Raw genomic sequence first — 14422 nt, forward strand, 5'->3', positions numbered from 1 at the left:
GGCCTCCACTCCATCTGGGTGGAGGGATAGGCCAGGCCAAATTTGAGTGGCATTGTGACCCCATGCACCAGGTCACAATGCCTCTTACTCAAATCCAGCCCAGCTGCCTCTTCATCTGTACAGAGGGGCGTCCAGGTCAAAATTTCAGTAGTGTTACAACTACACAGCCATATTGATTTCATACAGGACTACTGCTTAGAAGTGGTCAGGTCATGGCCCCCCTGGGCTCTGTGGCCTGTTGAACTTAGAGTAAGTGCAAAAACTCTGGGGAGCCGGGGCTGTTGGCACTTCCCCCCCTTTGCCCTCTCAGTTGGTGCCACTGGTCTCTTCCCCACCCCCATTCTCCTCACAATGCCATCCTCAGGCTTCTCATCCCAGTCCTAGTCTCACCTCTCCAGACTCCCACCACTCCCCCCCAAACACCAACTCCCAGTCTCTTTGGCCTGCTAGAGTTTTTCAAAGAAAGATTCAACTGAATTTTGTAACATGGACAAAACAACATATTTTTTCCTAGCTTCACTCTCAGAAATATCTGGACTGTTTTGGCTGAAATTAAAAAAAAAATATATTATATATATTATACACACACACATACATACACACACACACACACAAGAACACAATGTGAGGCAGACATCTGGCATGAAAAATTTCAGCCTAAACTGGTAAAGTTTGGCAAAGTTATGAAAAGCTGAAAAGATGGTCTGATAATGGGAAGTGATGGGAAATCTTAATAGGCAATGCTACCAATGATATACAGAGGAACATGGATGACAGCACAAAATATAAATCAATTAAGTTAATATACAACATTGAAATAAAGTTAGTGTTGGTATTTTTGTTAATTTTTGCTCAATGGGTTTAAATTTATTTTTCAAACCTTACTGTATAGGTATTATTGGATTCTTTATATTCTGTTATTTCTTACACTGATTGAATTCCACTTGAAAATTATGGCATTTGGGGATGGGTACTGGTTCCGAATTGGGTTCAGATTTTTTTTAATGAAACTTCACAGCCTTTGTCATAAGTAAAGATATTATCCTCATAAAATATGTCACACACAGAATTTAGGGGCACCAAATAAAATTCAAAGGCTTTGGCTTAAATTTCCTCTCAGTAAAAAAACATTTCTGTGAACAGGTTTATCAGGGATTGTGTTTGCTAGCACAGTAACTGTTGCAGAGAGCTCTAAAACCAAGATTAGTTAGATTAGTGTAAGTCATTTTCTATCAATGCTCCTGCAGCAGTTTACTGTCATTAAATTCTACTTTTAGTGTAATTGTACATTTAATCCTTAAGTATACTTTACCTGGGAATTTCCAATTGATTATCTCAGATGTCATTTTTGGGATGGTCTGATGGTGAAAGGATTAACTAGTAGAATCTTTGCCCACAGATTAATTTAGCCATACAAGTCATTACAGCATATTACAAGCTAGGGGCATTTAATGCACTATGCAGTGCAAAAAGGATTTACTCATGTATAATGGAAAAAGCATAGTGCATTAAGAAATCCTCCAACGTCTGTGCTGCAGAGAGAAAAGCACCTCTCTCTGTAATACAGCACATGTTCCTCACAAACCTTCTGTTCTCCTTTCATTACTGGACATGTTGTTAGCACCACGTATTTATTGTTTAGCTGATCTCAGAGTATCAAATACAAAGTTTTATGTCAAGTGCAAAGCACTGAAAAGCATTCCAGAGCCTCAGGCAAGTCCATCACTTAAAACATAGGTTTTTAGTTCAACAGAACGTATGTGTCCTTTGCATTTCTATTTCCTGCACCTTGATTAGTTGCTAAAAGATATAAGGAGTCACCGTTTTAATATTGTTTTTAATCTATTATCTGTACTACACTAGCACCTAGAAGCCCCAGTGGAGACTGAAGCCCTGCTGTGCTGGGCACTGTACAAACACATAGTAAGAGAGAGAGTGTCTGCCCAGAAGAGGTTACAGCCTAAACAGGTAAGATAGATGTCAATGCCCTATAAAAAAGGAGAATGACATACAGAATGATACCATGCACATGGGCCAGCCACCTTTTATGGCTGAAAAAACTGACTGCCTACAGTCACTGCGACAATAAAAACCTGATTTGACAGAGAGATGTGATTAATGCTAAAACCTCAGACCAGCAAGAGGAAAGATGCCTAAATATGGATAATGGTTTCTCTTAGGGGCAAATGCTGCTGTGCACAAAACGTGGGGGAGGGTTGCGGGGTGCAGGAAGAAACAAAGACCACACAGAGACTGTGCACTCAGAAGATGCTGGGGAGCAGCTGGGGTGACATCCAAAGGATGCTTAGGATGGGTTTGACAGTGGCCAGTGGATCCATCCCTATAGGGATCCATAGGCCTATAACCAGGATTTTCAGGTGTCCAGTTTTCAACCGGAACGCCTAGTTGAAAAAGGGACCCTGGCAGCTCCGGTCAGCACCACTGACCGGAACGCTAAAAGTCCAGTCGGGGGTGCAGCCGGGCTAAGGCAGGCTCATTGCCTGCCCTGGCCGTGCATGGCTCCCAGAAGCCATGGGGCCGCAGGGACACGCCGGCTGCTTCCGGGAGCCACCTGAGGGAAGCGCTACCCCTCGGCCCCAGCTCAGAGCCCACACCCCAGCACGTTCGGCCAATCGCGGCTCCCAGTGGCCGCAGTTCGCTGCTCCAGGCCAATGGGGGCTGCTGGAAGCGGCGCGGGCTGAGGAACGTACTGGCCACCACTTCCAGCAGCTCCCATTGGCCCGGAGCAGTGAACCGCAGCCACTGGGAGCCGTGATTGGCTGAACCTGCGGACGCGGCAGGTAAACAAACCGGCCCAGCCCATCAGGGGCTTTCCCTGCACAAGCGGCAGAACAAGTTTGAGAACCACTGCTCTAAACCAAGCTGCTAGGCAGAGGGAAGAAAATTCCTTCCCTCTGAACTCCTTTTAGATCTACTCCATAAAGCACATTTACTGTTGCATTTGGCCCACAGCAAAGTTTTGTCCCTTCAAAAGGACAATTCCACAGTAAGTGAAAGTTAACTGTAACTGGAATCGCAGTTTGCACATTGAAATAATTCAGGACTCTAGTCTGCTTGGTATACATAGATTTTCTATATCTTAGTTCACACTATGAACTCCAATATATTTAAATTCTAATACATATCAGTACCTTTTTTCAAAGGATGATCAATATTTTAACTATTATAGGAGGATATAACCTACGGTCCACTGGAGACTGAACAGAAACTAAATTCACTGCAAGTCCAGCTTGTATTTCTGAAAAAAAGAAAAAAGAAAAAAAAGAGGTCTCTATGATAAGAGGAGTGCATTCTGGTTTATTTTTATGCCAGATTTATTTTAGTCTGTTTTAAAAAACAGATAATAAATTGAAATCTCTTTTCATTTCAGCCAAGGATCTTAAAGTTGTTTACCAACTAGTGCACAAAAGTCAATCCAGTTCAGGACAGGGAATGAAGAATGCCTTTTTCAGTTCAAACCACAAGGTGACAGTTTAGATCAGGGGTAGGCAACCTATGGCACGCATGCCGAAGGCGGCACGCGAGCTGATTTTCAGTGGCATCACACTGCCCAGGTCCTGGCCACTGGTCCAGGGGGGCTCTGCATTTTAATTTAATTTTAAATGAAGCTTCTTAAACATTTTAAAAACCTTATTTACAACAGTAGTTTAGTTATATATTATAGACTTATAGAAAGAGACCTTCTAAAAAAGTTAAAATTTATTACTGGCACGCGAAACCTTAAATTAGAGTGAATAAATGAAGACTTGGCACACCACTTCTGAAAGGTTGCCAACCCCTGGTTTAGACAGACAGAATGCAATTATCCAAAGTGGAATCTGGTTAGCACCTGTAGTCTTGCCAAAAAAAAAAAAAAAAAAAAAAAAAGGTTAGGAACAGAAAATATATGAACAGAGGTTGAAAAAACTCAACGTGAACATGAGTACACAATAGACTGAAGATTCTGTTGTTCAATATTTAACCAGTACATTTAAAGGATCTCTTACCAGCCACATACCCTCTGTAGCTGGCTGAATACAGCTGATACTGGGTATTTGGTTAGATAATGTTTCACTACATAGTCACATAAAAAGGAGATCCTCGCTTCAAAAAACCACATCAAGAATAGAAAAGGAGAAGATGAAATGGGCAATACACATCGCACCCTTCACAATGATCCAGGGATGGCTTTAAAAGGGGTTCGTGGTTTCACCTGCACCCACAGAACTCATGAAACCAAGGGTGCAAAAACAGGCAAACATATACATCTTAGGCATGTTCGGAGAGGGAGCCCACCCTGCACTCACCCTGTAGTAGCAGCTCCCGTCCTATGCGGCTAGGCCTGGCTACCCACTCCAGGTATTTCTACCTGGCACATAAGATTGCAGTGCCACTGAGATTTGGCCCAGACACCTCTCTGTCATGGCGGATGCCAGGTTGCAATGCCTAAAATAAGGAGCGGGGCCTAGTTCTGCTACATGGTCAGTGCCTCCCCTCCACATTGGGCTGTGATTAGGGTTGTGGTGCCGGCGGGAGGGGTGTGTGCGCTGCAGATGGTGGGTGACCCCTCAACAATTTAGTATAGTGCACCCAGTGAACCAGGAGCTTCTATCCGCCCCTGCATAGGATCTTAAATCTTCTTTCCTGCATATTACCGTAATGGAAATCTGAGGGATAGTCAGTGGCAGATACACAGATTCTAGCAATGTGCTAAGTATTTACACCACAAGAGAAGACAAAAAAACAGAACGCTTTTGTGTTTCGGTTTTGTTTGTTAGGCAGGGGTGTCTACAATTCTATAATGTAACCAGCTGATTCCCTCAAGGGTAGCAATTTAAATGACTTGTTCTATTTTAAGCTATAGGTCGATTCAGATTTTGTTTAGTTGGTACATTTAATGCTGAATGTCAGCCACAAAGTTCTCTCCCCTCCCCGTGGGCATGCAATTTATCATAAAAGGCACAGAATTCTCTAACAAAACTTTAAGTATGGTCAGAGAGGAAACGAATTAATTTTAATAGCACAGTAGCACTGAAAGAGGAATCAGAGCTCTCTTTAAGGACTGTCAGAACATAGAGATGTGTCTGTTCTGACAGGGATTAAAGTAACACCAATTACTAGACTAATTGTGCCTTTAGAGACTGTGATCTCTTAGTACATAAAGAATTTTTTGTTCCTTCAGAAGAAGGAGCTTAAAGAAAAATCAGCCTCCCTCAAATGACACCTGTGGATTCCCAAAGGGTTCTGTACCAGCCCCTTCTCTTCAATATCCATGAGACCATTCAGATAGGTGATAAATTATGGACGCCAACGTCATCAATATGCTGAAGATACCCAACTGCGTATCTGGTTCTCCGCTGTGGTTCTACTAAGGCTGTGCCTAGACTAGGAAAAATAGATAATGTGTTTTTAAAATTGACTTAATACATTTTAACTCTTAAGCCTTAGTGTAGTTGGGGCTTAGGCCATTTTAAAAACACGTTGGCTGGCTGTGGTCAAGCCTATCCTCTCACCATCTATCTCACACGACTGCCATGCTTCAGGCTGGGCCCTATTTTCTCCACTTCCACTGGCAGTTTATTGTCTTAGTCCTCATCTTCAAACCAGCAAATGAATAAGGTCCCAGATACATTAAAGAACACAGCTACGTCTATGAGCCACCAAGACAACTGTGCTACTCTGGAACAAAACAAAACCCAGAATAAAGCCCATGAGAGCTGAGGACAAAGCACTCTGGGTTAAGGGAACCCAGCTTCCAGACAAGTTTAGATTAACCCAGAACGTGACCGCCTTTAGGAAACACTGTAAAACTTCCTGCTTAATAAAACTTTTCCACCATACCCAGAGTGACATACACAGCATCAACTGCTTCCCTCCTCCTCCACCCACCAAACCTCCTCTCCTCTGCCCCCCGACCTGAAAAAGGAAACCCTACTCCAAGCTTAGCTTCATGCAAACTAAAAAACAAGAAGCAGCCAGAATTCCATTTAGTCCAAGAGGGACTTCGTACTGCCAGTGTATTTTACAGGAGGGCTAATTGAGATGGTTGAGAAATAGGAACTGTTCTGTGCACCTTGGTGTGCACCAATGATGCAGGGCTGCCAACTCTTGCGATTTTATTATGAATTTGGTATTTTTCTGAAGTCCCAGCACTTGGAGTCACGCGCCTACAGGAGCGCTGGAACTAGCAGTGCTGCTGGTGCAAAAACACCCCCTGACTGGAAGTAATAATAGCAACCAAAAGCATCGGCTTCCAAGGTTTACAGTTTTGTTCAGTGGCTTGTGGCACCATTACTGTAGGAAGTGTTCCAATGCTCTGTGTGCTTATGTGAGAATCTTGGTGTTCATTTAAAAAATAAAAAATAAAGGAGTATCTAGACTTCATGTTTGGGGAGAAAGACTGAAAATATGAATCACAGGTCTCTGCAGGTTCAAAAATCAGAAGACAGATGACACATAACGTATATAATTTGTTTTAAATCTGATGATTTTTAAGCCAGTCCATGAGTTTTGGGGGCCTGTTTTGGGATTTTTCAATGCTTGGTTTGGCAATGCTGTCAATACCCATTCATGGATTCAGACAAAGAATTCTTGACAAATCAGAAGCAGCATTAAGTATCATACTATACAACACATACACAGTTGCTTTCATACTATAGGCCATCATCCAAATGGAAATGAAAGGGGACAACAATTTAAAAATAAGTGGTTGAGTTCTTTAGGCACTACCACAATATAAAACATTCATAATAGTTTAGGCCAAAACATGACTTACTTTATAACACATGCCTTAGTATGAAAAGTCCTTCAGATTCTAAGTATTTAGTGTATATCTATACCCACCCCCTTTATTGCCAAGATTGCTAAAGAGGCATCTTTCCTGTTGCCAGAATACAATAAGTGATCTTTACAAAAGACCCTACAATATTTTTGCTCCGCTACAACAAAGACAGCTTCAGCCAACATAGGGAATGCAAAGTTAACCTTTATATTCAGAGTTGGACTCCCACTATTGAAGATAGATATCGGTGATTATGTAGACAACAAAAGCTAAAAAAAATAATCCCAGCATGGATGCATTCGGCTGCTGCTTTATGAGAGAATTAGCAGGAAAAACATCTGCCAGGTGATGAGACAAAAAGAGCAAAGGGAAAGATGCTATTTTCAAGCTTATGAGGGGATATTACTTCAAGTGGAAAGTAAACAAAATAATTAAAATCTATTGTTAAAAAGGGACAGCATCTTTAAACTAGTAGCACCCACATGCCACAGACCAAATTGTTAGTTCAACTGCTGAAATATCTTAATATGCCGAAATGTACAGGGAAAGTCACAAAAACAGTACACCACAAGCTATATATACAGCTTTTATCTTGTGCAAAATCAGACATTTTATTTTATAACTGGGTAGAAAAAGGACTCTCTCTATATATACATATTTAGAACTCAGACATCAAAATGGTTAAAACTACTTGCAAAATGATGCCCGGAGATTATTAATTAAATCTGTTGCTGCATTTTATCATCCTGTTGCAGAGCCCAAGCCTCCACAAACAAAACAGCAACATTCCTGCAGTTCCCTTTACCAATGTATTTTATGAATGATTAATAAATGCAAGACACAGGCAATTTTTAAAATATATCAAAACAAAATGTGGGGAGGAGGAAGAGCATAATGGATATGGAGTCTATCAAGTGGAAACGGATATGGGGAATAAGATACCTTAGCCATTATGTGGTTCCACCCCAGAAGTATAAAATCCCTTGAGCAGAGTCAGGTGGGATTTGGGGCATGACAACCCATTAAAGAGTCTGTAAGTGATAAACTGCAATCCATAATTTCATTACACCTTAGGTCAGACTATTAATGCTCAGCATATATTATCAAATTATATATTGATATCCATAACCAAACTGCAGTGGCTTAAAATTCACTTTGTTGAGTCAGCAGTCATGGAAGACACTGTAATAAAAAAAGGGCGGGAAGGGGGGAAGCAAGAAATCAAAAAAGCACAGAGTAATTATTTTTCTCTTTAAAAATAAAAAGTTTTATCCCTTAAGTATTTCTCCAATCAAGATGAAATTGTTGTGTGCATGCTGAAGGTGGAAGGGCTATGAAAAGAAGGAATGGCAAATAGGTTTGAAGGACAAACTCGGTCAGGACTCTCATTCTTCTAGCAAGAAATTTCTAATTGACAGCTATTCTTACCAGTTTTCTCTAGTACAAAACAGGTCAAAAGTCCAATGCAACAATTTACAATTTATCCAGGAGCAAGGAATACTCATGGCAACACATTTTCCCCCTCTTTTTTAAAAAAAATACTTCGCTTAAGAGAATTGTCATTTACTTATCTGAAAAATAAATTACACAATTTCTAACTAAAGTGAATTTACATCATATGCTCATCTAGGTCCATTGACCTCACTGCTGGATAAAATTTGAATTACATAATCCTCTTCCAATCCTTCTCTTACCCTCCTATTAAAAGAAAAGGCAGAGAGAAACTCTATAGTAAACTGGCAATTCAGGTTTAGCCAATGCCATTTTAAATTATGCTAAATTCAGGATGCAAGGCGAATGCTGAAAATATTGCTTCACTAATGGGTAAGTCAGAGACCACTGCGTATTTCATTAAAGGAAAATATATTGTCAAGTTTAATCAGTTCCAATACCAGCAGAATATTAGCTTATGAAGTATGCCCACAGCATGGAGAGAAGCAGGCAAACAAAATACCCAAAACTCTGCCAGGAGTCCTGCGGCATTCAGCAGTTCTGTCCTTTAAACAGACAGTACTTCTGGCTGGGGCAGCTAACTGGGTGCATCCCCCAAGGACACTCATATAGAGCCCCTTGTAGAGATCAGAGCTGTCCCCCCAAAGAACTTCCCCATATGCTCTCCTTTTAAGAGAATCCCACAGGGACACAGGGTCTAAGTTGGTGCAGGAAGATGAGAGTGTACCACTTGGGGTACATTTTGCTCACAATCTCTTCTAACTACACAGACAGGGAAAAAAAATCACAGAACTTTTCAGTGAATCAGGACGACAACCATTTGCATTTGGAGAACCACAAGATCAAACAGCAACTGGAGATATCAAACAAAACCCAGGGCCCAAAACCGAATGTCTATTCATATGTTCAAATGAAACCAGAATTTAGTTTAGTCTCTATCTATCAAAGACAGAAAGCAAGTGGAATGTCAATCTGCCTCTTGCTTTTATAGCTGGAATAACAACCATAAAATTGAAAAGCCTTATAGACTCATAGACTCATAGACTTTAAGGTCAGAAGGGACCATTATGATCATCTGGTCTGACCCCCTGCATGCTGCAGGCCGCAATACCCTTCCCTGGACTCTTCCGTTGAAGTCCCCAATCCTGTGTTTTAGTGACTTCAATCGGCTGAGACCCTCCTGCTAGTGATCCCTGCCCCATGCTGCGGAGGAAGGCGAAAAACCTCCAGAGGCTCAGCCAATCTACCCTGGAGGAAAATTCCTTCCCGACCCCAAATATGGCGATCAGTAATACCCCGAGCATATAGGCAAGAGTCTCTAGCCTGACCCTTGTTGGCCATTATGCTATTCATGTACCGTTGCTTGGTTTTCCTTGGCTACTATGTTTTACCATTAAACCATTCCCTCCATAAACTTATCCAACTTAATCTTAAAACCAGACAGGTCCGTCGCCCCCACCGTTTCCCTCGGAAGGCCGTTCCAATATTTCACCCCTCTGACGGTCAGAAACCTTCATCTAATTTCAAGCCTGAACTTCCCCCGGGCCAGTTTGTATCCATTCGTTCTCGTGTCCACATTAGTACTAAGCTGGAATAATTCTTCTCCCTCCCTTATATTAACCCCTCTGATATATTTGAAGATAGCAATCATATCCCCCCTCAGCCTTCGCTTTGTCAGACTAAACAACCCAAGCTCCTCTAATCTCTTTTCATATGACAGGTTTTCCATTCCTCTGATCATCTTAGTCGCCCTTCTCTGCACCCGTTCCAGTTTGAGTTCATCTTTTTTTTCCGTCTCCATCTGCTAATGTAACTCAGTGTCTTTACTGAGATAGGAGAAATATATTTAAAGAAACTGCCAAGGCTGCAAAGGCCAACAGTTAGACCTTGTAGACATAGGTACTTCACCATCCTTTGACTTACTGTAGCTTGTCCGCTTTGCTTTTGGAATTGAAAATGTATCACAAGCATCTATGAAGTGTGTTCTTATGACTGACGCATTCACATATACCACAATATATAAAATTATTGTAATACATCACACTGCCCTAGTGCTTCCAGCAAGCTATAGTCTTGTAATTTCCAGCACTGCTGGTTCTTAAACAATAGAGTAGACAGGCAGAAATGAAGGATGATGCAACATGCATGCTGCAAATAAGAACAACCCTAGTATCTTGGGGTGTGATGGTGGTGGTGAACTGATTGTCCAGGAGAGAAGTTGGGATTTTACTAGTATTTTAGTCTTCACTTTTGGGAACGTATTTTACAGGAATACAATGAGGACAGTGTTTAAAAAAAAAAAAAAAAAAGTGTTACTAAGTTCCAAGAATTTCTTAGAAATTTGGGGTCACTTGATTTTGAACAGGATCCCTTTAAAATTAAAAAAAAAAAAAAAAACCACCCTGAATGCTGTGCATAATCCCATTTTAAAAAATGTAATTGTATAATTCCACTAAGACAATCATTACTTCTTACAGTTTAGACAAAATGAAAGCAGAAGAGCGTTTCAATCTTTATGCCAAAAATTCAAGCACTGTAAACTCAGTCTGAAGTTCTGCATCAGAAAATGCGTTATATAACGTATGCTTCAGGTGTAACAAGTGTCTTTCTTTGTGAGGTACATCATTATGGGTATAAGAAATCCCTCTGTCAAGTACTTCGCAAGGATCTTATTCTAAAAGAGCAAGAACACATTTGTATACAAGTCATAGGACACAGGTGGCAAGCAAATGCTCCATCAATAAATTGGTATCTAACAGAGATCAAGCACTCCTGAAGAGGTCTTTGAATAATCCTAGCAGGTGCAGAGTACCCTCAACTTCACCTAGCAGGATTGGTCCCTTTATTTGTAGGATAATTTTCAATTGGAATTAAGTTGGATTCCCCGCACAAAGGTGAGCAGCTCCTTACATCCACACAAACATACCAAAACCACATTGGAGCTAGAAATAAGTTTACAAGTGAATATATCACTTGCCTTAAAGTGTTTGCCATGTGAACCAGCCCATCTACAGCAGGCATGGGTACTAAAATGCTGCTATTAGATAATTTGCCGATTGCTACCATGGTACACTGTTTTATAGTAATCACTACCTAATAGAGCACACTGACAATATCCTATAATATCTTGACAACTTTTATACTGTGTCCTGCCAATTCAGAAAGACCAATATTAGACAGTTTCAAATCTACAAATCACTGTTGCAGTGTGCTGTGTTAGTGTGAAGTAAGGAGTCCTTATTCCATGAAGCATTACAAAATATACAGCACTACTCAAATCAGGTCACGATGGGCGCCACTATAATGGACTCATCATAATTCTTCCATTGGAAATCAAAACAGCTCCAGGCTAAACAAAAGCATATGTAGTGCATCGATGCGTAAGTTTATCTGACGTAATCCCACACATGCAGTAACACACACAGTAAGTGCCATACATAAATATATATCTGTGTAGGTTTTTATACGGCATTTTTCACCATACTCCACCATACATCTTCGCTGTTTAACTTTACTTACCAATTAAGCCATTTAAAATACAAAATGTTTTAAAAAGTAAAAAAGGAGCAGTTTAATATGAATAAAATACCTATCAAACAAGATTTGGCAAGAGTGGGCAAGCTACAAGCATGGTAGGGGATTTCTAACCTAAATGAAAAAGAAAACAAATATACACAGGTCTACTGTGTTTACCTCAGTATTTGGCTGTAGTGTTTGCCCATCTTGAGTTGCAGTTGGTACTACTGCCCATGTTATATTGGCACTAGCAGATGATAAAGAGCTGAAAGCACCATTTTTCAGTTCTGTGGAATGTGACTTTGGCCCATGCCATCCCAGGATGTTTTCTGAAACAGAAAACTAGAATTAAGCCACAAGATTCATGTTCTAGACAGGATTTTAATCTCAATGTCCTAAATTCTATATATGAATTGCTACTTGTAGTTATAGCCATCTCCCCTGCCCACACCCGCATGTACGCGTGCGCACACACGCACACCCCTACCTTTGCCACTGTAACAGAAAGATGCTTATATCCTGCATTTAGCAACACTTTATTTGCAATAAATTCCCTTTTTGAGGTGGATGGCTAACGTTTACCAAGAAAATTACAAAAGCAATTCAAGCCAGGAATCAATATGGGATAATTAATATAGTAAACAGGAAATTCGAGGTATTTTGATTTTTACTTTCAGCAAATACTTAATGAAGCTCATTTTGTTTTCTCCTCCTCTTGTGATGTTGCAGCTTACATTATACCTAATCATCACAACTACACAAACATTACAGAACTCTGTAGCAAAGGTCCAAATTATATTTCATGCTCCAATTATCAAATATGTTTCAGTTAAGGTCACACGTTATACATGAAAATAATGTGCAATTTAGTACAACTTAAAATAAAAAAAAAACAAAAAAAACTGTCAAGAGTTGTCCGTGCCAATATTATTTAAAAATCTTATAATGGCCCTGAAATAAATATTCCTGAATCTGATATAGGTAAATTTTCTCCTCATACTAGAAATATGAGTCAGTATCACTATAAGGGGAATGCTTGATTACTCATCTTCTGAATCAAGTCCCAACCCAAAGACGAGTTCAGACAGCATCCATGACTTTTTTTCCCACTCCAACTGTCTGAAGCTTCTATTTTAGCCCACTACATGTCTTTTTGTTTCCCCTCTGGACTGTTAGATGTCTTTCTACATTGGTTAGGAAACCACTTTAGCACCTCTATCAAGACACGTGTTAGAATGCTGTTCACACTAGAAAGAGGTCAACTAAAGATGAGCCTGAACCATAAGCCCCCATCAGCACATTCCTGCCGCCGGGAATATTTGAACTCTCTGGCTTGGGCGAACCTTTAGGAATAACAGTAGTGAAAGCCTAGAGGACAATCTTTGTACCAGCTTACTCTCCAGTTTGTGGGATGGGTTACGTTACTATCACCCACCTCTCCATCCCCAAAAATACATCAGCACTAAAAAAAGCTCACTAGCCCTCAATCGCTGCATTTAGTTTTAGTTATTAGAATTACCAGTAACAGCAGAAAATATCTAGATACAGACCACAAAATGACTAATTGCATGAGGGGTATGTGGAGATGGAAAGGGGTTAGTACAGGAGGGGGATGATTACAAGCTCTTTGAGACAGACTTTTTTGTGCGTGTGTTTGTGCGCTCTAAACACTACCATAATACAAGCAATAAAATAAACAACAGATTATGATTATTGTTCAATGAGGTAACTTCTATGTTACTGTTAATTTAACCTATTATAATGTAATTACATATTTACAATGCATTTTGTAACTAGAATATTTCTAATGTGTTGTAAATTATTAAATTTAACAAGTAGGAAGAATAAACTGTTTGTTTATCCAAAAAGAAGCTGTCATCTGTTCTAAAGATAAGAAGGAACGTGGACTTAAAATAAATAGAGAGAGCTGAACTTTTAAAATGATTAATTACCCCTTTCATCCATCCCTGGGAATTACTTACGTAAAAATGGTATCCCAAATCAAATTCCACTACCCTTTAATTCAGCCTGAAATGGTCACTGAGATGGGATCTAACACTCCAGTTCCTAGGAATCTTTTTGAAAAATCTTAAAAGCTGTGTAAATACAGAAATCAATTTTGAGGTTGATGTGAAGCCACTATAACAACCTAGCAGGTTATCTCCACTCCCCAACCTAACTACACAATGGTTTATTCAGAGCAAGCCCTTACTTCTGTTTTTCTCTTGACTACACACACTTACAATCATTACAGTATGACAGTGAAAGTTATTTTAATGATGCATATGGTCCCTAGTACATATAATATATTCAAAACTAAGGGTTATTCTCTTTTGCTTTGGGGATGTGAGGGTTTCATATATTTTAAAAATTTGTCAATTAAGAAGTGTCCATCTGGTTTAAGATTCCAAATCAGTATTGGAATATATACCTAGACTTTAAAAAAAAACATTTCCAAAAGGTATATTGTACAGAATGGTTAAAATACAAAACATTAAAAAGCAATTTCTCTTGCACTTACTTGCCAAGTGAGGCCATGAAGTTTCCATATTTCCCCAGCAACATTTCAGTGACATCACAAAGCTATACAAGTCTCCTTGCTCACATTAGGAGTTTGTGATGTCATCCATTGCAGAAGAAAGCCAGAAACTAACCGAGGCCTCAATAGGCAAA

The 14422-nt window shown here is 40.0% G+C and overlaps 1 protein-coding gene across 1 annotated transcript in view; it reads right to left on the reverse strand.

The window, feature by feature from the left end:
- The window catches only part of OSBPL10 (oxysterol binding protein like 10), a gene marked incomplete in the record, with an annotated part of 178161 nt that overhangs the window by 54183 nt on the left and 109556 nt on the right, over positions 1 to 14422 (reverse strand). The window contains 1 exon segment of the mRNA XM_034760842.1: positions 11927 to 12078. Coding sequence (XP_034616733.1) covers positions 11927 to 12078 — 152 coding nt within the window.

Source organism: Trachemys scripta, chromosome 2 (genome assembly GCF_013100865.1).
Source record: "Trachemys scripta elegans isolate TJP31775 chromosome 2, CAS_Tse_1.0, whole genome shotgun sequence".
NCBI classification, from domain to species: Eukaryota; Metazoa; Chordata; order Testudines; family Emydidae; genus Trachemys; species Trachemys scripta.